The following is a 23,133-nucleotide window of genomic DNA, read 5'->3' on the forward strand; positions in this document are numbered from 1 at the left end:
ATCCACACCCCTAACACAACTCTCAGCAGACCCCCAAGGCAGCCCAGGGAAGCCCATCAAGGGACCCCACAAATAGCCAGCATCACAGGAACTGCTTGCTGAAGCTCTTTATTGAGAACCTGGGGAGAAGTTTAGGGCAGAGGGAGGCAGGTGGGTGGAGCCAGCTAGATCACAGAAAGGGGCTCTTTCCATGGTCCTCAGGACAGAGATTCAGAACGGTGTCCAGGGCAGCTTCAGAGCCATAAGCTCCTTGACCTAGAAAGAAGGGGGATGTCAGGAGAGAAAGTTGGGAAGGGGCCTGCAGAGAGGCGATGCTGGGTTCCTGGGGACTCTATCCACCACATCAGGACAAAGAGAAGGGGGTTCTTCCCTAAGGCTGCCTACAAAGCTCCATGCCTATGTGTGAGGGGGAGGAGGACAGGTGACTTCAGGACAAAGAATGACAAGGGAAGGACAGGGATGCTGTTTGGCGTCTGGCTCTGTCCACACCTGGGCAGGTGACATTGGACAAGTCTCTGAACCTCCAGCTTCCAAACATCACACAGCAATAAGGGACCCAGGAATTCTGAAGCCCACAGCGATGGCTGCCACATTTCTTTAAAGCAGCTCATGGGGTAAACAGAGTCATAGTGACGACTGAGGGGTGTGGGAGGTGCTGGGGAGGAATTTCCCACCAGAGGAAAGCATACTGGAGGATACAGGGAGAGGGACATTGTGTCCTCCAGTTCTAACCTCAGGAGAGGACAGGACAGCAGGTTCCTCACTGCCCAGGAATGACATCTGAGAAGGAAATCTGAGCTAACGCCCCTGGGCAGGGATGCCTGCAGAAGCAGGGATCACACCTGCATTACAGGTGGGGCTCTCCTGCCCAGGTAGGAGCAGGGGTGGGGGATAGACCACAGGGCCTTTTGAAGTCCTATGGACACCCAGTACTGGGATGTTAAGTGTCCCCTGGAACTGATCTCTTACCCAAATCCTAAACTTGGAGGGCAGGTTTCTGTCAAAGAAAGAAAAACATGATTCAGAAGACCACAGGAATTCAGTCAGAGCCCAGGGCCCTCCATTCGCCAGCCATCCCCCATGACCCCAGAAGGGACAAAGCCAGGATGAGATGTAGCCTGTGCCTGTGAAATGACTTGGTGACTTTCCCTCCTGTGGGGCCTGAGAGAACTCAGCAGGCCAATCTCCTTACCTCTTTGCTGGGGGATGATCATATTCTCCGAGTCGAGTCCTGTAAATCCTGAAAACTCCTTGAAATCCTTCAGGGCTTCCTGGTTGATTTCCGGGTCTCTGCCTGTAGGTAAGGCCAGGGGAGACAGGAGTGAGGGCAGCAGTCTAAGGAGTTGCTGACTTATCCACCCCAGCCTAGAGGGCTGACCAACTGCAGAGCTGGGGAGAGAGATCTCACCCACCCACAAGAGGGGGTGGGGCTTGGAGGCCTGAGGCTGAGAGGAGAGCCTGGCTAGGAAAGGAGGACCAGGGGGCCATGAGTGTCACACCAGGTGCCCTTGACAGCTGACCCGGGAGCCATGGCGGACACCCTCCCTTCAGTATACACCTGCACCTCTCTCTGGATAGGAAAGAAGTGGCAGGATCAATGCCAGCCAGGGAAGCACATCTTTCTGGGGCTCGTGATACCATGCCATCCCACTGCTCTGTGTGTGTACCTGCCTGGCCCTGGGGAGAGCACAAGAGGCCCCAGGTTTTATCTTCAGGCAGGAAAGCCACTGACACCCACTGTCTGCCTGGAGGTGGACTTTGCATTCCTGCTTCTGTTTCCATTCCCATTCTGCCCTCTGCTGTCCACTCCCCCCCAACAAGAACAGTGCTCAGGGATGTCACTGAAAGGTTTGTCCTCATTGAGTCCTTGGCCCATGCTGTGACAGTGTGACATCTAGATAGAGGCTTCTGGAACATGTGACTCACCCACAAGCTTTGCCATTTGGATCTGATGCCCAGCCAGCTTGCCCACACCATAGAGGATGTAGTGGTCCTCCACATCTGACTTAATGATGTGCACCACTTGCCTGCCCCCATCTGCAGAGGGACAGTGACACAAGTCCTTCAGGAAGGACTTTAAGGAAGGCTCCACACCCGGCCCAGAACTGCCAGTTGCCCAGGGCTCCCAGGCTCAGTTTCCTCCCCAGGCCAGAGCCCAGTCAATGAGGTCCCCACTTCCCAGGGACCCAACACACCTGAGAGATGGCTACATCCCAAGCCAATGTCCCATAAGCGGGCTTAAGGTATGACATTGACAAGTTGCCTCTGGCCAACTCAGCCACCAGCTGCCAAATATAGACCTGCTCCTGATCCCTGCCTGGGGCTCAACCATAGCCCATGGGAAAGAGTGGACAAGTCCAGTCTCCCCCTGGGGACAAACACCACATGTGGTGAGATTTTTGATGTCCGGAATCAGATCTTTAAGGCCAATAGACAGGTGGGAGGGAGATGAGTACATAATAGAGATAGAAAGGAGACAAAGGTTTGCAGACCAAAAGGTCACCCTGAAAGGACCCTGGCTGGTCTCCACTGTCCCGCAGGTGATAGGGATGCAGCCCTCACAGGCTCTGTGACTCACAGGCTGTGTATTTGCCAGGCTCGTCGGTTTTCTCTAGGACGGTGGTTATCTTCCAGCATTGACCTGAGATCCTGGAAAAGGAAGTTCTGTCAGTAATGCTGCCTGTCGTGGGCTCCTGTACCGTGAACAGCCACAGTGCAGCCCTAGGAAGCATGAGCTTCACCACATCTAGATTCAGGCAACAGCTGGCCTTCCATGTCACACTTGGCAGTCCCCTGAGTACTGCAGTGGCCAGAGCTCATGTCGTACCTATAGACGGCTGTACTCATTACCCACTCCTGTTCCTTACCAGAGGGATCCTGGGCTGCAGGGTCTGCAGACATCATTCCTCTTCCTGACCCTTACCCTGTCCTGGTCCTCTCCAGGTGGCCTTTGTCTCTAGAGACATTCAAAGACCGGCTGCACATACACTGACACCTGGCCCAGTGAGTAAAAGTGTCAGGGAGTCTGTGGGGGAAAACTGAGCTCCAGTGTTGGTGACTGCCTAAGGATTGATTGCTAGGACCAGAGCAGAGATCCTGCCATGCGGCTCAGGTGGGAGTCACCCACAAAGATGTGAGATGAGATGCCCAGGTGGAAGCCACAGATGGGGAGCCACACAGGTGGGAAGTCACACAGGTGAGAAGAACCCCACAGGGATTTCAAAGGTGTTCATGCATTATTTAACAAGGCTTCTCCCAGATATCTTGCATCCCATCTTGGTCATTCAGCAAGCCCCATCTCTGCAGATCTCCAAAGCAGAAATTTACTAGGCTAGTTACAGGTATAGGATTCACTTGGCAGAACTGACAGCTGTGATTGTTCTGGGAGTGACACACCAATCCCCAGAGGGCCTTGGTGGTTGACAGATGTTCTCCCATGAGGGGAGAAAATGGGAAACACCTTTCCCAGCCCACAAGTCCATTCTAGCCACCCTGTCCTCGGCACCCCTCCCAACCAGGCACCCTCAGTGTCCTTGTGCTTCTGAAGCTGTAGGTGCCGAGTGTCCCAGAGGCTGTGCAGGACGATCAACACAGTCTGCCTGCCGACCCAGTCCCTGGCTCTCCTGCATGGGCAAGCAAAGGCCAAGCAGTCCCCTTGCCTCATGGCCGGCAGACACTCACCGGGCAGTGAACTTGATTTCTAGGCTTCCCTCCTCCAGGATCTTGACAGTCATGGGGGTCACAGACACAGACCCCAGCATCTTCCCAGGAATCCCCTTATCTGATGCCACAGCCTTCAAATACCATGTGCCTGAGACCTATAGAAGGCACCTGTCCATCAGGGTTCGGGCAACCTTCCATGGATGCCCCCTTCCTAGTCTGTAGCCCCAGAGTGTACTTTCACCTGGAACATTCCCTGTCCCCCTGCCCCTCAAAGTCATACGCTGCTATCACGAGGCTGAACCGAGTCCCAGGAAAACGTGAGGGGTGCTGGACTTCCCCACCCACCCCAGCCCCTTTGAACCCTGGCCTATCTGGACCAGACACCCTGTACTCTGTCTAACATCCCTCAGGGCAGGGGTTCAAGGGCTGTCTTAAAGTGAGGGTCTCCTTGGAGAGAGGGGAGGAATGGGGCCTTCGACCAGCAGTCTCAGCCCCCCTGCCCTGCAGCCCTCTGGCCCATCTGATCCTCACATCCTGATCCTCCTCCACGGCTGGGAGGGTCTGCGCCTGCATGGCAGCAATGAGGCCCAGACCAAAGACCAGGAGCAGGGTTTTCATCTTGGGGTCTGCACGCATGGCCACCCAACAGGTCACTTGTGAGGCTGGGAGAGGCTGTGCTGGGTCCTCACACACCTGCCATTTATACTGCTTGGCCCCGCGTCCCTGGGGAACTTGGCACAGAGGACCAACCTGTCCCTTCCTGGCCATAAACCATGGCCAGTTCCTCAGTGGAGCAGATGAAATGTCATCATTGTTGGAAGTTGCTGAATAACAGCGCCCATCCCCAGAGGATGCAGGACAGGGCAGCTGTCCAGAGCAGCAGGCCTGCAGACTGTGCCTGGCAGGGAAGTGAGTGTGAGTGGAGGTGTACGACCTCCCGTGTGGGGAGCCGCCAGGGAGTGTGCAATGGCAGTGACCCCTCAGCCCACCTGCATTGTCACACGGTTGGCCGACATGCCTGCTTCACAGAGGATGCTGGTAGGAGTCAGAGCACCCTGGGATCTGTGGCCATCTTGGTGACTGTCCTGTGTCCCTGGACAGGTCATTTAACCTCAGATTCATCCTGAAGAAAGAAGGACCATGCTGTGTGAACATGAGCACACATACATTTAAAGAGGATGAGCACCCTGCCCAGCAGGGTGTGCACAAGGCCTCCTGCTGCATACTTTGCAGTGGTCAAACCCAGAGAACCAAGACAGATGCATGTGTACACACATATGCACACACACACACATGTACATAAAATCAGCAGTGGGGAAGAAGAAACACAGGCTGGTGAAGGGGCTGAGGCCACAGCCCACTTTCAGCTAGGCCTGAGACCAGCAGAAGGTCAGGGGTCCATCTTCTGTGGGCTGAGGTGTGAGTTCCCTGACCCCAGAAAGTTGCCAAAAAGCCCTTCCTTAGGCAGCCCAGGGGCCAGAACTTGTTACAACTCAATGGGGAGATGTGGGCCTAGGAAGGCAAGAGGACACAGATGCAGCCTCAGAGAGGTGCTGGACCAAGCTGGTCTCTGACAGGGCTTCATCTGTGACACCTTCCATGTCTGTGTCAAAATGTGTGGTAATTTGCTTCCTCATGTGCATCCATATTTGGACATCTGGCTGAGATGGTAAGTCCCTAATTCCATTCTCCTTTGCAGGGTTAGAGCACTCTCTCCCGAAACCCATCTGCCCTGGGATGGGCCAGCAGCATTTCCAGATCAACCCCCTCCTGGGAAGGGTTTCATCTTGCTGCTTTTGTTTTTCAAATTTCACATCTCCCCTGGTGCTGTGTTCCCAACCCTGCACCCTAATAAAAGTGAGTGCCCCAGTTTCACACTCAATGACATGCACTCCCCAACTTCTGTGATTGTGGGGGGCATGTGCATGTGTGTTCCCATGCTTATGTGTAGCTTCTGGATGTGCCATGGCCCTGGGCCTATATGTAATAAAGTATTTATTACATCTTGCGTCTTGTGTCTGTCCTGATCTTTGAACATGTTTTCTATATCTTACAGATCCCAAATTAAAAGTGTCAGAGCAGAACAGAGATCTTCGAGCACGGTTGAGGCAGAAATAGTGAAAAATTGCTAGACAGGGAATGAGGACAGAAGGTAAAAGAGAAAGGCAAGGTGCAGACACAATGTCCCCACCTTAAAATGAGCTAACATGGCAAGATCCCAAAATAGCAAAGAAATTTCACTCGAAAAAGACAGGTTAAAATGGCCGGGTACTAGTGGCTCACACCTATAATCCTAGCTACTCAGGAGGCAGAGATCAGGAAGCTAGCCTGGACAAATAGTTCATGAGACCCTACCTGAAAAACACCCAACACAAAAATAGGGCTGACAGAGTGGCTCAAGTGGTAGAGCACCTGCCTAACAAGTGTGAGGCCCTGAGTTCAAGCCCAAGTACCATCCCCCAAAAAAGTCAGATTAAAATGAACATTTGATTTAGGAAGTTGTTCCATATCGTGAACGTCTGACAAACATTAAAATCTCAGTAGTAAAAGAGCAATGCCTAAACATTTAAAAGGATAAGAAATTGCAAAATGAGAACTGACCAGGATATTTTTTAAAACAATGAGATAGAAATAACTTGAAATCTTGTTGATAATATTGTAAATAAAAAACTCAATAGGTGGGATGAATTCTAGACTTAACACAGCAGAAAGAGAATTCATATATTGGACGATAGGACTGATGATATCTAGGCATGCAGAAACTTTAAAGGAGAAATTGAAAGGCTCAGGTACAGTCAGCGTCTCCAGCCTATTTCTAGAAATAAATGGTATTTAGAAGACTAATCAGAATCATCTGTGAAGCAAAACGAACTCCACACCCCTGAGAGAGTTAACACACATGGAGATCTGATCAAGAGGCCTGGATGTGCTATGCGTGCAGAAGTTCAAAGAAAGGTGTTTAAAATGGCAGAAAAGACACCTAACATCTCAGAATTCTCCAGAGTTGAGAAGACAAGAGATTCCAGATCTAAATCACAAAGCAGCACCACAAAGGAAGGGAAGGGAGGCAGCACGAATTTCAGGAGACCATGAATTACGTCTTTAACAAACTGAGGGGAAATGGCCTTCACCTAGAATGTTATTCTCATCTCAATCTTCATAAAACATTGAAGACAAAAAAATAAAGATGTCTCGGATTTTAGAAAAACTGAAGTAACTCTCCCAAACTCATTCTATGAAGTGAGTATACCCTGACATCAAAACCTGATAAGGATACAACAATAAAACAAAACTATAAACCAACTTAATGAACACAGACTCAAAAACCCTCAATAAAATACTCACAAACCAAATTCAACAGCACATTGAAAAGATCATACGCCATGATCAGGCTGTCTTTATTCCAGGGATTCAAGGATGGTTCAACATATGCAAATCAATAAACGTAATGTAGCACACAAATGGAGTCAATGACAAAAATCACATGACCATCTCTGTAGCTGCAGAAAAGCCTTTAACAAACGTGACATCCTTTCAGGATAAAAGCACTGAAGAGACTAGTAATGGGAAGAGCATACCTGAACATAACAAAAGCTATGTACAACAAACCCATAACCAGCATTTTACTGGATGGGATAAAACTGAAACCATTTCCACTAAAATCAGTAACAAGACAAGGGTGTCCACTCTCTCCACTCTTATTCAATATAGTGCTTGAATTCTTAGCCAGAGCAATAAGGCAAGAAAACGCTTTCGGCAGAGTAGCAGGATACAAAATCAACATGCAAAAATCAGTAGCATTTTTATATATCAATAAGGAATATGCTGAGAAAGAAATCAGGAAAATAATCTAAGTCACAATAACCTCAAAAATACCTAAAGACCAGGGATGTAGCTCAGGAGTAGAGCATTTCCCCAGCATGTACAAGTCCTGAGTTTCATCCCCAGCACTGTAAGACCAAAAAAAACTTAAAAAAAAAAAAAAACCAACCTCACTAGGCACTGGTGGCTCACGCCTGTAATCTTAGCTACACAGGAATTGGAGATCAGGAGGATCACGGTTTGAAGCCAGCCAGGGCAAATATTTCTTGAGACCCAATCCTGAAAAAGCCCTTCACAAAAAAGGGGCTGGTGGAGTGGCTCATGGTGAAGTGGCTCATGGCTGAAGGTGAGGGCCCGGAGTTCAAGCTCCAGTGCCATCAAAAAAAAAAAACAAACAAAAAACCAATCAAGGATGTAAAAGAACTCTACAATGAAATCTATGAAATGATGAAGAAAGAGATTGAAGAACACTAAAAGATGGAAAGACATCCCATATTCACAAATTGGCAGAATTTTAATATTGTTTAAATGGTCATATTATTATCAAAAGTGATACATAGATTCAATGAAATCTCCATAAAATTCCAATGACATTCTTTATAGAACTAGGAAAAAAAACCTTAAAATTCAAATGAAAGCACAAAAGACCCCAAATAGCCAAAGCAATCCTGAACAAAAAGAGGAATTCTGGAGGTATCACAATGCCTGATTTCAATTTATACTACAAAGTCATAGTAAGAAAAGCAGCAAGGTACTGACATTGAAATAGCACATCGACCCAGAAATAGACAGAAGCGTCTACAGTTGCCAGAACATACACTGAAGACAGCTGCCCTAACCAATTGTGCTGGGAAAGCTGGATATCTATATTCAGAAGACTGACCTAGAGCCCTCCCTCTCTAAAAAAATCAACTCAAAATGGATCAAAGACCCTAGTGTAAGATCTGAAACTTTGAAACTATAGGAAAGCACTTGAAGATATAGGTACACGTAGCAAATTTCCGAGTAAGACTCAGGAAATCAGAGCAAGAATTGAAAAATAGGATTGCATCAAATTCAAAAGCTTCTCCACAGAAAAGGAAAAAAAGTTATGCAAGTGAAGAGACACCTGAAGAACAGAAGAAAAGTCTTTGCCAGCTAGTCATTCTGAGAGCAGATTGCTATCCAGAATAGATAAAGAACTTGAAAAATTAAACGCCAAAGAACAAAGAAGACGATGAAGATAGGTCCAAAATCCTTGGCCACCAGGGAAAAGGAAACTGAAACTGCATTCAGATTCCCTCTCACCCCAGTCAGGGTGTCAAAATCACCAAGAAAACAAACAACAGCAAATGCTGGCGAGGATGTGGGGAAAAGGAGCCCTCACACACTGCTGGTGGGAACGTAAACTCATGCAGCCACCATGGAAATCAGTATGGAGATTCCTTAAGAACTAAAAACAAAACTACCATAAGATCCTGCTACACCACTCCTGGGTACACACCTGAATGTCCTAAGTCAGCACACAGTAGAGACACCAGCATCCCATGTTCATTACAGCACTATTCACAATAGCCAAGCTACAGGACCAGCCTAGGTGTCCATCAGTGGATGAATGAATAAAAAAAATGTGGTGTGTAAGTACACAAAGAAGTATTATTCAGCCATAAACAAGAACGAAACTGTGTCATTTGCAGGAAAATGGATAGAGCTGTCATATCAAGCGAAATACGTCTGACTCAGAGAGACAAATATTGCATTTTCTCTCATATGCAGAATCTAGGAGGAAAAAAGACGTGAAAGTGAAAGAGGAACTATTTGTGCAGAGAATGGAGACCAGGGAAGGGAAGACAAGTGAGGGTTTGGGGGGGGGGTACGGTCAAAGTCCATGATGTCCGTGTATGCAAATGTCATAATAAACCTGCTATTTTGTACAATTAATATATGCTAATAAAAACTTTAAAGGTGAATGACAATGAGTCAGGGAGGGACCACAAAGGGACAAAAGGCAAGTAAAACTGCCCCCGAAGCATGCCTCCAACAGCTCTGTCATAAAACTGGATTAGAACAGCTATGATATTTGCAGAATCGGACGCCCTCTGATTAGACTGCTGGGATAAACACAGGACAGCCTTTTGGCTACTGCTCAGCCACCTGGGAGACAAAGGCAAATGTGTGTGGGGCTCCTGCAGGACAAGCCACCGTGGCCCTGTCTCCAGGAGGCCAGGCTTTAAATGAGAAATCTTAACTTGCTGAGAAGTCACGTAGGGTCCTAGGGGAAGCAGCCCATTCTTCCTGCTTGGCCACCATGCCCTGTCCAGAAGATGCTCAGCCTCATGTTTAAACAACACACAAGAGGTATAAAATTTAATAAGCAGGGTAGCAGACCCTCGTTCCCAATCCTGCTACCTCTCAGGATCCACTTTCTGAGTCCGGACTGTTTCCTTACCCTCTTTCCAGCAGAGCCTTGCATGGGTGCAATATTACACGTCCCCACATTGATACTGGATGGTCGATCCTGAGTCCGTGTCTGGGTGAAGTCAAAGACTGAAGATGCCGACCAGGAGTGAAGAGTAAAGCAAGGTTTACTGAAAGGACAGCAAAGCTCCCAGCGCGGGAGGGGCTTAGGAAAGCTAAAGCCAGAGTACAGCTGGAGTCTAGGAGCGCTACAGGGCTCTGCCTGGCTTAGGTCCCACTCGTCTACCTCGAAACTGCATTTGTGATTGGTTGGTGCCTAGTCAACTTCTCTCTGAACCCAGCCACTTGCCTGTCCCCCTCCTCATGGAACAGAACATTTCAAAAAGGTCTGGTCAGCTCGTCGTGGCCGTAGGGCCCACATCTTGCAGCTGCATTTCGTTATTTTGGTAAGGGGTTTGTTATTTCTCTGAGAAACCTGTTGTTTCCCACAACCCTATAATTGTCTGCTTCTAAAGTATCTCCCTCATTCAAAACGGAGTCACCTTTGCCATTGCCCCCCTTACAACATAGGACCAAGGGAGAATTCAGGATGGATATGAGGGACCTTGCTGGCATCCATGCTACCCTTCTGCAGTTGAGTACCAAACAAGGGGCCCAGGTCGAACTGAGTGTGAGCAACTGTTCCTCTGCTAACTGGGGGGCATTGGTGTCCAAACAAGGTCTGTCGAGGCTCCAAATCTTATTCTTCCAATCCGTACAGTTGTCCCATTGAGGGTCATGTTTTCTGACTGTCCCCAGAGGACTCCGGGAGCCGAACCATGATTCCCACTATCTGAGCATGTGTCTGTCAGGCCTGTGCCACTCTGCGGTCACTCTGTTATGTTCCTCAGGCCTCTGCCATCCTCTAAAGCCCAGCACAGTCGCTTCCCTGGGACAGGAAGGGCCCTGATTTCCTGGCTGACAGGGGGAATTCTGGACCAGGGCCAGTCTGCACCTTCCTGTCCCAGGACCTAGCCCTGTCCAGGAGGCATGACCTTGTGGACCGGTCAGGTCCAGTCCTCCACATCACCTGGGCTCCTTGTCCTCTAGGCCTGCTCCATAAAGCTGGGCTGAACTTGGCTGGGCTGAGGTGCAGGTGATGGATGGGAATGAATCTATACCTGGCTGGCCCTGGAGCCCAGGATGGGGCCGGGAGGCAGAGCAGGATTGATTGCAGAGGGGCTGTGTCCAGTGAAAGGTCATGTTTGCTTTCTGGCTCTTTCTCTAGTTCCTCCAAGGTCCTGACTTATCTGTACACAGGATACTTTGTACCTTTGCTTTCACCATGTCACAGTGAACATCGCACAAAAAGGAGCATGCTTGAAGGCCACCTGGACTTGTGACTTCCAGCCTGGTTGCCAAGTTGATGCAAATAGACATGGCCTTTGCCAGCCTGCCCCCAAGTCAAGTGGGCTCTTCACATTTTCACCCCAGAAGGCTGTTCCCAGTAAGGGGAAGGGTTGGTGTCAGGAAGCCCAAGCCAGCCTCCCTGCTGCAGTCAGGGTGGGCCCTGGCAGAGCAGCCTTGGGCATCACCATCTGTGAGCCTGTGTGAAAGGAGGGCCTCTCTCTGAGGGGAACTCGCTCAGCTCTGAGCCCCAAAATCACCCCTGAACACTCTTATCAGACCTTTCCCGAAAGACCCCAGCAGTAAGGAAAGAGGAAGCACGATGAGGGAGGCAGCGAGGGAACGAGGGAGCCCCACTGCCGGGTCACTGAGATGGGGTAGTTTCCTGGAAACCAAGCCTGATCCAGGCCAGACCCAGGTCTCCTGACTCCAACCCTTACAAAACCCTACATAGAGGCAGCTGCTCTATGGGAGGCTGGAGAGGGCCGAGGTAGGGCCTCTGAGCCCAGAGTCATGTGGAGGGTGTTCCCCACCGGCTGCTTCCTTCTACCTGAGCTGCCACCCACCCTCAGCGAGCACCAGAAGTCCTCTCTGGGATGGGACTCGAATCACGTGCTCTACGCTGATGTTTGATCCTACAGTCCTATTGACCAAGGCACAGAGATGCAGACAGGACTTACGAACACAGCTATTCATGCCAGCATCATCGTCCCACCAGGAGCTGAGAAAGGCTGTGGCCCTGCTACCCTACAGGCTCACCCACCCCATGTCACGGGATACACCAGGTCTCAACTGCCCACCTTTTAAAATGATATCTCTCCTTCCTCTGTTTTCCTGGGGTTTTTTTTCTTTTTTTTTTTTTTTTAGCTCTGGGTTATTGGGTTATTGTCTATCAAATGATACATCATAGTCCAAAGTGCTCACAGAAGGCTCTGTTCACATGGGGACTGTGGAGAGCATTTTCAGTTCCTAGCGTTGAAGTTTCAACACTTTTTGATTATTTGTGAAATTAAACATGGAAAAGGCTGTTTGCACTAAGTAGAACATAAGATACTTGCACTGTAGATAAACTTACTTAAGAAAATGAAAATTAACCCCAAACTTCCCTAAGATTTGGGTGGCTGGCATGGAGTTAATTTGGAAGTCACTCATGTCTCTGCCGCAGTCCCTCCCCAGCCCCTTTTCTTCCCACTCAATCTGTGGCCCCACAACCTCCGTCAGGTGGCCTTTGCCTCCCATGCACCACGTGCTTTCTGAGTTTCTCCTGGACATCTTATGGACTGCATGTGAGACTGGGAGGATGCTCTCACAGGAATGCAGAGGTCCATTCTGCACTGTCCCCCTGCAGATGTCCAGGGGGCCCTGTTGGCTGCCTGGCACCCGTGCCCCTTCCTTGCTCCTCCCACCCAGGTCAGCATCCTCATGGAGGGTGATTATCCTTCCAGTTCCAGGGTCTGACTGCTCTCCAGCCACGCACCCCTCTCTCTGTGATTCGTCAGAATGGCCAGGGATAGGAGAAGAAACATTCAGAGGCGGCTGAGAACCACAGCAGGGTGCCCCATGGGATGAGATCGCTTTGTGGCTGCCCCAGTAGAAACAGGAAGCACCCAGGCCCTGTGCTTTCCACACGGTGGACAGTGGACCAGCATCTCCTCTCCAGCCACGGGAGCCAACTCCTGGCTGCTAATGCAGCTTGCAAGGCAAGTAGTGCCCTGCCTGGGAGCTGTGTAACTAGGGACAACTGTATTGTGAACAGTGGGCAGTTGAAGTGATACGGGTGTCTAGGATAGGGAGATGCTGGGAGGGAGGAGTCAGGGGACATGTGGGGGTCACAATGGCCACGACACCATCAGAAACAGAGGTGCCTTGACAGGCAACAGAATGTTTCTTACAAACTGTAGCAACTGACCTTTAAGCATCAGAGGCAAAACACACTTATTTCACAATGTGGAAGTCCTCACTTCCAAATGATTGTGTAGTACACTGTTCCCATGAAAGCCAACCTTGATATCCTTATAATGCAGACTTCAGCTGACTTGGCCCTTCTATGGGGAAGTGGGTTTCAAATAAGCATGCAGTTCTCTGAATCTATGGAGAGCCAAGGTGATGTCTGTGTCATGCTGGCTTCACCTGGCTTGGACCTCCTATGGGGAAGTGGGTGCAAACAGGTGTGCAGTTCCCTGTACTACATAGAGCCAACTGATATCCATGTCACTCTGCCTTCACTGACTTGACTGTCCTGTGAGGTAAAGCAGGAACTCGCTTGAAGTCTCTAGCACCAGCTGCCAAACGGGGAACCAGGCAAAACTGGCAACTTCCAAGGGTCAGAACCACAATCACAACCCTTCCGAGGCCACAGAAAGCCAGAGCTTTCTCTCTGCCACTATTTCCAGGATCCATCTCCTTTCTTTCTCCTGGTTTTGTTTTGAGGAGGGCTGAGGGTCTAGGCTGCTGAGAAGCTGTCCCAGAACTACACGGGGACTAAGCTCTGAAGTCTCAGTGAAACCCTTCAACTTGAACTCCGCCCAGCTCCTGGCAGTAGGGCCATTCTGGACACAGCTGCTGTTTTAGTTCTGGGAAGTTTAAGTTCTCATCTTCCTTTGCTTCCCTTGAGAACAGAATCACTTCTGGGTCACCTCTGATCACTGCCTCTGAACAGCTTTGTAGACCTATCATTTACATCCCATAATGGTCGTCCACTTTGGGTGTACAGTTTGATGATTTTTGGTCCCTTTGAGGGCTGTGCACCATCAGCACAATCCAGCGTTAGCACATTCCCATGACCCCATGAGGTCCCGTACGCCCATTAGCAACCAACCCCCTGCCCAGCCCAGCTGGAAACACAAACCCACTTCTATCCTTAAGGCTTCCTTTCTGCTCTACAGTTCATTGTGATGGGTGGTACAGGATGTGTTTTGGGTGACTGACTTCTTTCCCTGATGATGCTTCTGTACTCATCCACACTGCAGCAAGCATCAGGACGTCATTCCTTTTTGTGACTTGGGACATTCCAAGGATAGACCATCTTTTGTTTATCTGTTCTTCAGTTGGTAGTTATTTCCACTTTGGGGTTTATCGATGACGCTGCTACAAGTCTTCATGTACAAGTATTTATGGAGACATACATTTCACTTATCTTGGCGTATATGCCTAGAAGTAGAATTGCTGGTCACAGGGTGATTCTCTGTGTGACCATTTGGAGAACTGTCAGATTGAGTTCCACAGTGGCTGCACCATTTTACATTTTACTACCAAAGTGTGAGGGTCTCAGTTTCTCCACATATTCCCCAACTTTTTTTATTGTCCATTTTTTGGCTTTCAGATCCACTTATAAATGTCTGCAAAAACAAACAAAAAATTCCACTGGGATTTTCATAGTGATAAAGTGGAATCTATACATCAATTTGATTAATATTTTTCTGTCTTTGAAATAGGAGCCTCTCTTTAATAAAATGTGTGATTCCTGGTGCCCTTATAGCTCCAAGTCTACACCCTATCATGTCACAGACTCAACCTGATCTCTGTGGTGGGAAGAGATACTACAGACACACTGCAGGGTGTATCTGGTGAATGAGTGGAGGAGTAGGAGTTGTTATTACAAGAACGCTTCAAGAAGTCTCAGTGTGATGGTCAACGTTGATTCTCGGATGTACGGAGAATCGCACCTCTTGGTGTGTCTTTGAGGTTCTGTTCGGAGGGAATTAACTACAGGGGCTCACTCACCCTGAGTGTGGTGACACCATTCTACAGGCTGGGGACCCAGATGGAATGAAAGAAGAAAGCCACCGAGCACAGGACTTCTCTCTGTACTTCCTAGTCATGACATGAGCTGTATAGCCTCCCTGCCACGATGAACTGAAACCTCTTAAACTGTGAGCTCTAAATTCTTCCTTCCTTTGAGTAGTATGTGTCCTGTGTTGCAGCACAGTGAAGAAAAACTGACTAGAACAGAAAACTCATATTACAGAAGTGTGGTCATTGCTGTGACTTTGTAACAATGTGAGTCAGAATTCTTTGGAAGTGATTGGTGGGAAGCATTTGGAAAGTTTGGAGAAGCAGTCTAGAGAAATTCTAGAATGCTATCATCAGAACTTAATGGGTGATTCTGGTGGGAGCCCAGAAGACCAGAGATCCTGTAGGAATGTAGACAGTAAAGACTGCACTCAAGAGGTTTCAGATGAAATGAACCCTGTTGGGAACTGGACTTAGGGGCCATGGTGTTACATTGTGGCAAAGAACTTGTCTACATTGTTTGCATGCCCTAAGGCTTTGTGGGGTTTAAGATGACAGAACAATGAATCTGAAAGAGAAAATGTCAAGGCAGCCCACCATTCATGCAGTGAGTGACTGGCTACTTTTAGCCAGGTTTACAGTGAGAACTGGGAGCAAAATGCAGAGCACAAAGACTTGAAAAACACGCAATTTGGTCAGAAAAGCCCCTGCAAAGTTTGGGCTAAGGAAGGCAAGGTTTCTGAAGGGATTAGTGCCATTAAAAAGAAGCCTAGTTTGCATCAAGACCATAGAAAAGACGCTGTGAGGCGTGAGGGCATTTCAGGAATTGACCAGACCCCACCCATTGCAGGATCTTGGATGTGAATTAGAACTCATTTGAAAGGCTTTTCCTGAGCAGAGAACATCTCCCCAGGGCCTTGCTCACATAGGGATTCCTGAAAAGTTAGTTCCTCAGGCTTTGTTTCACTGTGTTGAACTGCCCAGGCACTCGGAAGCCACTACAGCCATAGTCCCAGGGAACCCAATACTGTTCAAGTTGTCAATGGACTTTGGCATCCTTCACATTGTGCTGGTTTTGCAGGCATGCAAAGCAAGGGTTATGGAGGGCCATGGAGGCTTCCACCCAGATTTCAATGGAGAGCTTGGTAGGCCAGCTAATGTGTGACAGAGTCAGGATCCTTGTTGGCAGCCCCTGAGAAAGTAATGCATGAAGCTGTAGGGTGAAGCCTAAGTTGCAGTGGAGACCCCAGGATATTGGAGATGCTAGGAACATGGGACATCTGACAAGCAACAAGTGGAGACAACCCAATAGAGAGCCCATGTGGGGTGCATCCCACAGAGTTGTAGGCACGAGGCACACAAGCCCATTGGAGCTCACATCACGATACCATGTACTATGGGTCCCAGACATGGATGTACAGGATTTAATGTTTTCCCTGCTGGGTTTATGTTTGCCTTGACTCAATGTTCCCTTGTTAGTTTCCCCTTTCTCTTTTTGGAATGGGCATGTTTACTCTGTGCCTTGTATGTTAGGAGTATGTAACTCTCTTTTTGATTTGTACAGAGTAAAGGTATACATTTGTACAGCTAAGGATGCTCATTGACTCTCAGAAGATACTTTGAACTTGGACTTTTGACGAATGTTAGAACTGTTAAGACTATGGGGATTCTTGAAGATGGACTACATGCATTTTGTGTTGTGAGATGGCTATGAAACTTTTGGGGCCAGGAACAGAATGTTATAGTTTCAATATGAAACATCCCTCACAGGCTTGTGCATTGAATACTTGGTCTCCAGCATCTGGTGCTATTTTGGGGAGTTCTGAGAACTTCAGGAAGTGGAGCCTGGATGGAGGAAGTAGGTTACTGGGGGTGTGCCTTCCAAGGTCACACCTGCCCTGCAGTCCCTTCCTCACTTTTTCTGCTTCTTTGTCCACTGTGAAGTGAACAGCCTTCTTTGCCACACGCTCCCTCACCATGACGGTCTGCCCTAGTGCAAGGGCCAAGTGACCATCATGACCTGAACCCTCTGAAACTACGAGTAAAAATAAAATTTCCCCTCTTAAGTTATTATGTCAAGTATTTTCTTGCAGTGATGAGAAAAGTAATACACCTTCAATTTTATTAAAGTTGAGTTGAGTATAAAATTCTAAGGTAGAAGCTATTTTCCTCAGTTCGTAAAGGTATTTGTCCACAGTCTCCTGGAATTTTTGCTGGTGTTAGAAACCTGCTGTCTTCTCTCTTTCCTTCCTCTGTGAGTGATGCCTCCCTTCTTTCTGGAAGTTTAGACAGAACCTTCTCTCTCTTTCTTGGGTGTTCTTCAGCACACTGTAATAGTTTAGGAGTGTATTTCCTGATTTTGAGCATTACTTGCTTCCTACCTTAGATCTGGGGTCTCATGGTTTTTTTTTTTTTTCATTCTGGGGTTTAATTCTAAGCTGTTAGGTTTCTTTTTTGAAAAAAAATTAGCATACCTTAATTCTACAAGGAGGGTTTGTTGTGATATTTTCATAGATGTATATACTATGCCTTGAACACTTTCATCCTCCCTGTTATAATCCCTCAAACCCATCTCCTTTGTATTCCCTCTCACTTTCTCAAACAGTATTTAGTGGATCTCATGTGCTACCTTTGTGTGTGTGTGTGTGTGTGTGTGTGTGTGTGTGTGTGTGTGTGTGTGTGATGTATTAAATTTCTTTTCTGATGTTTTAAAATGCTTCTCTTTGGAACTCCTATTATACACGTGCTGGAGTCTCTTAACCTATTCTTCATGTGTTCTAGCTTCTCTGGGGTGGGGGTTGTGGATTTATTTCTGACTTGTGGAGTTACTGAACTGATTAGTCATCTAAATACCATTTCATGACTAGCTGTAGGGTGGCAACTCTGACTGCATTCTTAACACTGTAGTTTCTTCAAGTTTTTCTGTTTTCCTTGATTTCCTCTGTATTCCAACGTTGGAAGGTTCTTTTCTACTATGTCAAGTGTAGGATTGATGAAAACCCCGTCAGAGACCGGCTTGGTCCAGCAACCTGCTCTGGAGGCTGCGTCTGTGTCCTCTCACCTTCCAAGGCCCACACCTCCCCATTAAGTTATGACAAGTTGTGGCCCCTGGGCTGCTATAGGAAGTGCTTCTCGGCTCATTTCTGATATCAGGGGGCTCAACACTCAGCCCAAAGATGGATGCCTGGCCTGCTGCAGGTCTCAGGGCTAGCTGCCAGTGGGCTGTGGCCTCAGCCCCTTCACCAACCCGTGTTTCTTCTTCCCCACTGCTGATTTTATGTACATGTGTGTGTGCATATGTGTGTACACATGCACCTGTTGTGGTTCTCGGGGTTTGACCCATTGCTGCTCTGAGTATGCAGCAGAGGGCCTTGTGCACACTCTGCTTGGCAAGGTGCTCATGCTCTTTAAATGCACGCGTGTGCATGTTCACACAGCATGGGTTTAGGATGAATCTGAGCTTAAGTGACCTTCCCAGGGACAGGACAGTCACCAAGATGGCCACAGATCCCAGGGTGCTCTGACTCCTACCAGCATCCTCTGTGAAGCATGCATGTCGGCCAACCGTGTGACAATGCGGGTGGGCTGAGGGGTCACTGCCATTGCACACTCCCTGGCGGCTCCCCACACGGGAGGTCGCACACCTCCACTCACACTCACTTCCCTGCCAGGCACAGTCTGCAGGCCTGCTGCTCTGGACAGCTGCCCTGTCCTGCATCCTCTGGGGATGGGCGCTGTTATTCAGCAACTTCCAACAATGATGACATTTCATCTGCTCCACTGCGGAACTGGCCATGGTTTATGGCCAGGAAGGGACAGGTTGGTCCTCTGTGCCAAGTTCCCCAGGGACGCGGGGCTAAGCAGTATAAATGGCAGGTGTGTGAGGACCCAGCACAGCCTCTCCCAGCCTCACAAGTGAACTGTTGGGTGACCGTGCGTGCAGACCCCAAGATGAAAACCCTGCTCCTGGTCTTTGGTCTGGGTCTCTTTGCAGCCCTGCAGTTGCAGGCCCTCCCAATTGTGGAGGAGGATCAGGATGTGAGGATCAGATGGGCCGGAGGGCTGCAGGGCAGGGGGGCTGAGACTGCTGGTCGAAGGCTCCATTCCTCCCCTCTCTCCAAGGAGACCCTCACTTTAAGACAGCCCTTGAACCCCTGCCCTGAGGGATGTTAGACAGAGTACAGGGTGTCTGGTCCAGATAGGCCAGGGTTCAAAGGGGCTGGGGTGGGTGGGGAAGTCCAGCACCCCTCACGTTTTCCTGGGACTCGGTTCAGCCTCGTGATAGCAGCGTATGATGTTGAGGGGCAGGGGGACAGGGAATGTTCCAGGTGAAAGTACACTCTGGGGCTACAGACTAGGAAGGGGGCATCCATGGAAGGTTGCCCGAACCCTGATGGACAGGTGCCTTCTATAGGTCTCAGGCACATGGTATTTGAAGGCTGTGGCATCAGATAAGGGGATTCCTGGGAAGATGCTGGAGTCTGTGTCTGTGACCCCCATGACTGTCAAGATCCTGGAGGAGGGAAGCCTAGAAATCAAGTTCACTGCCCGGTGAGTGTCTGCCGGCCATGAGGCGAGGGGGCTGCTTGGCCTTTGCTTGCCCATGCAGGAGAGCCAGGGACTGGGTCGGCAGGCAGACTGTGCTGCTCGTCTTGCACAGCCTCTGGGACACTCGGCACCTACAGCTTCAGAAGCACAAGGACACTGAGGGTGCCTGGTTGGGAGGTGTCCCGAGGACAGGGTGGCTAGAATGACTTGTGGGCTGGGAAAGGTGTTTCCCATTTTCTCCCCTCATGGCAGAACATCTGTCAACCACCAAGGCCCTCTAGGGATTGGTGTGTCACTCCCAGAACAATCACAGCTGTCAGTTCTGCCAAGTGAATCCTATACCTGTAACCAGCCTAGTAAATTTCTGCTTTGGAGATCTGCAGAGATGGGGCTTGCTGAATGACCAAGATGGGGTGCAAGATATCTGGGAGAAGGCTTGTTAAATAATGCATGAACACCTTTGAAATCCCTGTGGGGTTCTCACCTGTGTGACTTCTCACCTGTGTGACTTTCCACCTGTGTGGCTTACCTGTGTGACTTCTCACCTGTGTGGCTCCCCATCTGTGGCTTCCACCTGGGCATCTCATCTCACATCTTTGTGGGTGACTCCCACCTGAGCAGCATGGCAGGATCTCTGCTCTGGTCCTAGCAATCAATCCTTAGGCAGTCACCAACACTGGAGCTCGGTTTTCCCCCACAGACTCCCTGACACTTTTACTCACTGGGCCAGGTGTCAGTGTATGTGCAGCCGGTCTTTGAATGTCTCTAGAGACAAAGGCCACCTGGAGAGGACCAGGACAAGGTAAGGGTCAGGAAGAGGAATGATGTCTGCAGACCCTGCAGCCCAGGATCCCTCTGGTAAGGAACAGGAGTGGGTAATGAGTACAGCCGTCTATAGGTACGACATGAGCTCTGGCCACTGCAGTACTCAGGGGACTGCCAAGTGTGACATGGAAGGCCAGCTGTTGCCTGAATCTAGATGTGGTGAAGCTCATGCTTCCTAGGGCTGCACTGTGGCTGTTCACGGTACAGGAGCCCACGACAGGCAGCATTACTGACAGAACTTCCTTTTCCAGGATCTCAGGTCAATGCCGGGAGATAACCACCGTCCTAGAGAAAACCGACGAGCCTGGCAAATACACAGCCTGTGAGTCACAGAGCCTGTGAGGGCTGCATCCCTATCACCTGCGGGACAGTGGAGACCAGCCAGGGTCCTTTCAGGGTGACCTTTTGGTCTGCAAACCTTTGTCTCCTTTCTATCTCTATTATGTACTCATCTCCCTCCCACCTGTCTATTGGCCTTAAAGATCTGATTCCGGACATCAAAAATCTCACCACATGTGGTGTTTGTCCCCAGGGGGAGACTGGACTTGTCCACTCTTTCCCATGGGCTATGGTTGAGCCCCAGGCAGGGATCAGGAGCAGGTCTATATTTGGCAGCTGGTGGCTGAGTTGGCCAGAGGCAACTTGTCAATGTCATACCTTAAGCCCGCTTATGGGACATTGGCTTGGGATGTAGCCATCTCTCAGGTGTGTTGGGTCCCTGGGAAGTGGGGACCTCATTGACTGGGCTCTGGCCTGGGGAGGAAACTGAGCCTGGGAGCCCTGGGCAACTGGCAGTTCTGGGCCGGGTGTGGAGCCTTCCTTAAAGTCCTTCCTGAAGGACTTGTGTCACTGTCCCTCTGCAGATGGGGGCAGGCAAGTGGTGCACATCATTAAGTCAGATGTGGAGGACCACTACATCCTCTATGGTGTGGGCAAGCTGGCTGGGCATCAGATCCAAATGGCAAAGCTTGTGGGTGAGTCACATGTTCCAGAAGCCTCTATCTAGATGTCACACTGTCACAGCATGGGCCAAGGACTCAATGAGGACAAACCTTTCAGTGACATCCCTGAGCACTGTTCTTGTTGGGGGGGAGTGGACAGCAGAGGGCAGAATGGGAATGGAAACAGAAGCAGGAATGCAAAGTCCACCTCCAGGCAGACAGTGGGTGTCAGTGGCTTTCCTGCCTGAAGATAAAACCTGGGGCCTCTTGTGCTCTCCCCAGGGCCAGGCAGGTACACACACAGAGCAGTGGGATGGTACGGTGCCCCGAGCCCCAGGAAGATGTGCTTCCCTGGCTGGCATTGATCCTGCCACTTCTTTCCTATCCAGAGAGAGGTGCAGGTGTATACTGAAGGGAGGGTGTCCGCCATGGCTCCCGGGTCAGCTGTCAAGGGCACCTGGTGTGACACTCATGGCCCCCTGGTCCTCCTTTCCTAGCCAGGCTCTCCTCTCAGCCTCAGGCCTCCAAGCCCCACCCCCTCTTGTGGGTGGGTGAGATCTCTCTCCCCAGCTCTGCAGTTGGTCAGCCCTCTAGGCTGGGGTGGATAAGTCAGCAACTCCTTAGACTGCTGCCCTCACTCCTGTCTCCCCTGGCCTTACCTACAGGCAGAGACCCGGAAATCAACCAGGAAGCCCTGAAGGATTTCAAGGAGTTTTCAGGATTTACAGGACTCGACTCGGAGAATATGATCATCCCCCAGCAAAGAGGTAAGGAGATTGGCCTGCCGAGTTCCCTCAGGCCCCACAGGAGGGAAAGTCACCAAGTCATTTCACAGGCACAGGCTACATCTCATCCTGGCTTTGTCCCTTCTGGGGTCATGGGGGATGGCTGGCGAATGGAGGGCCCTGGGACCTGACTGAATTCCTGTGGTCTTCTGAATCATGTTTTTCTTTCTTTGACAGAAATCTGCTCTCCAGGAAGTAATTAGGGTAAGGAATCAGTTTCAGGGGACACTTAACATCCCAGTCCTGGTTGTCCATAGGACTTCAAGAAGCCTGTGGTCTTTCCCCTCCCCCTGCTTCTACCTGGCCTGATGGGCTCTCTCTTCCTTTCTGATCAGGAGGCTTGTGGCTCTGAAGCTGCTCCTGGCACCACCCTGAACCTGTGTCCCGAGAAACATGAAATACATTTAGCTTCATCCACCTGCTTCCCTCTGCCTCCACGTCCTTCTCTAGTTCTCAATAAAGAGCCTCAGCAAGCAGTTCCTGTGATGCTGTCTGTCTATGCCGTCCTTTGGTGGGCTGCCCTGGACTCTCTTTGTTGGGGAGGGAGTCTGCTGAGAGTGGGGACAGTGAACAGGATGGGCAGACTTTCTCTCATCTTGGTTCTGTGGTAGTGCATAGGACAAAGGGCATGAGGCTTGGCTACAGCAGGGATGGGAACTTGGGTGGTTTCTGTAGGTGTGTGGCCCATGAAGACCTGGTTTTGGGGGTTGAGGTGGTGGGTGATGATGTGAGGTGACACAGGACCCATGTGGTTTGGTGATGCAATGCCTACAGGAGGAGATGAAGTGTGTGTGCACTGTGAGCAGAGTGACACGGCATTGGGCTACAATGTAAGGGTCACTTCAACCCAACACTGTGGCACTACCACAGCAGATCTTATAACATAGACGGCTCCTAGGTACCTGAGGGGCAGATAGCGTATACAACATGGACACTGGTGACACTGGGAGGGATGGAGTGATTCAGCATGCCGTTTAACCACACTATTCAGAGTGTTGTGAAATTTTAAGGCTCATGAAGCTTATTTCTGGAAG

The 23,133-nt window shown here is 49.6% G+C and overlaps 2 protein-coding genes across 2 annotated transcripts; one reads left to right on the forward strand and one right to left on the reverse strand.

The window, feature by feature from the left end:
* Positions 1–98: 98 nt before the first annotated feature.
* Positions 99–10,250, reverse strand: LOC109683357 (von Ebner gland protein 1-like). The gene is made up of 7 exons (XM_074052904.1): positions 9,914–10,250; positions 3,682–3,818; positions 2,579–2,649; positions 1,927–2,037; positions 1,193–1,294; positions 970–997; positions 99–255 (listed from the first exon to the last, which is right to left on the reverse strand). Exons 1-7 carry the CDS (start codon positions 9,935–9,937, stop codon positions 234–236), a joined length of 495 nt encoding a protein of 164 aa, XP_073909005.1. The 5' UTR covers positions 9,938–10,250; the 3' UTR covers positions 99–233.
* A 9,169-nt stretch (positions 10,251–19,419) lies between these two features.
* Positions 19,420–22,573, forward strand: LOC109683359 (von Ebner gland protein 1-like). Its single transcript, XM_020159153.2, has 6 exons — positions 19,420–19,551; positions 20,625–20,695; positions 21,237–21,347; positions 21,980–22,081; positions 22,277–22,303; positions 22,435–22,573. The coding sequence occupies exons 1-5, from the start codon at positions 19,472–19,474 to the stop codon at positions 22,300–22,302; spliced, it is 390 nt and encodes a 129-aa protein (XP_020014742.2). The 5' UTR covers positions 19,420–19,471; the 3' UTR covers position 22,303; positions 22,435–22,573.
* The last annotated feature ends 560 nt before the right edge of the window (positions 22,574–23,133 follow it).

This window comes from Castor canadensis, chromosome 13, assembly GCF_047511655.1.
Source record: "Castor canadensis chromosome 13, mCasCan1.hap1v2, whole genome shotgun sequence".
Classification (NCBI taxonomy): Eukaryota; Metazoa; Chordata; class Mammalia; order Rodentia; family Castoridae; genus Castor; species Castor canadensis.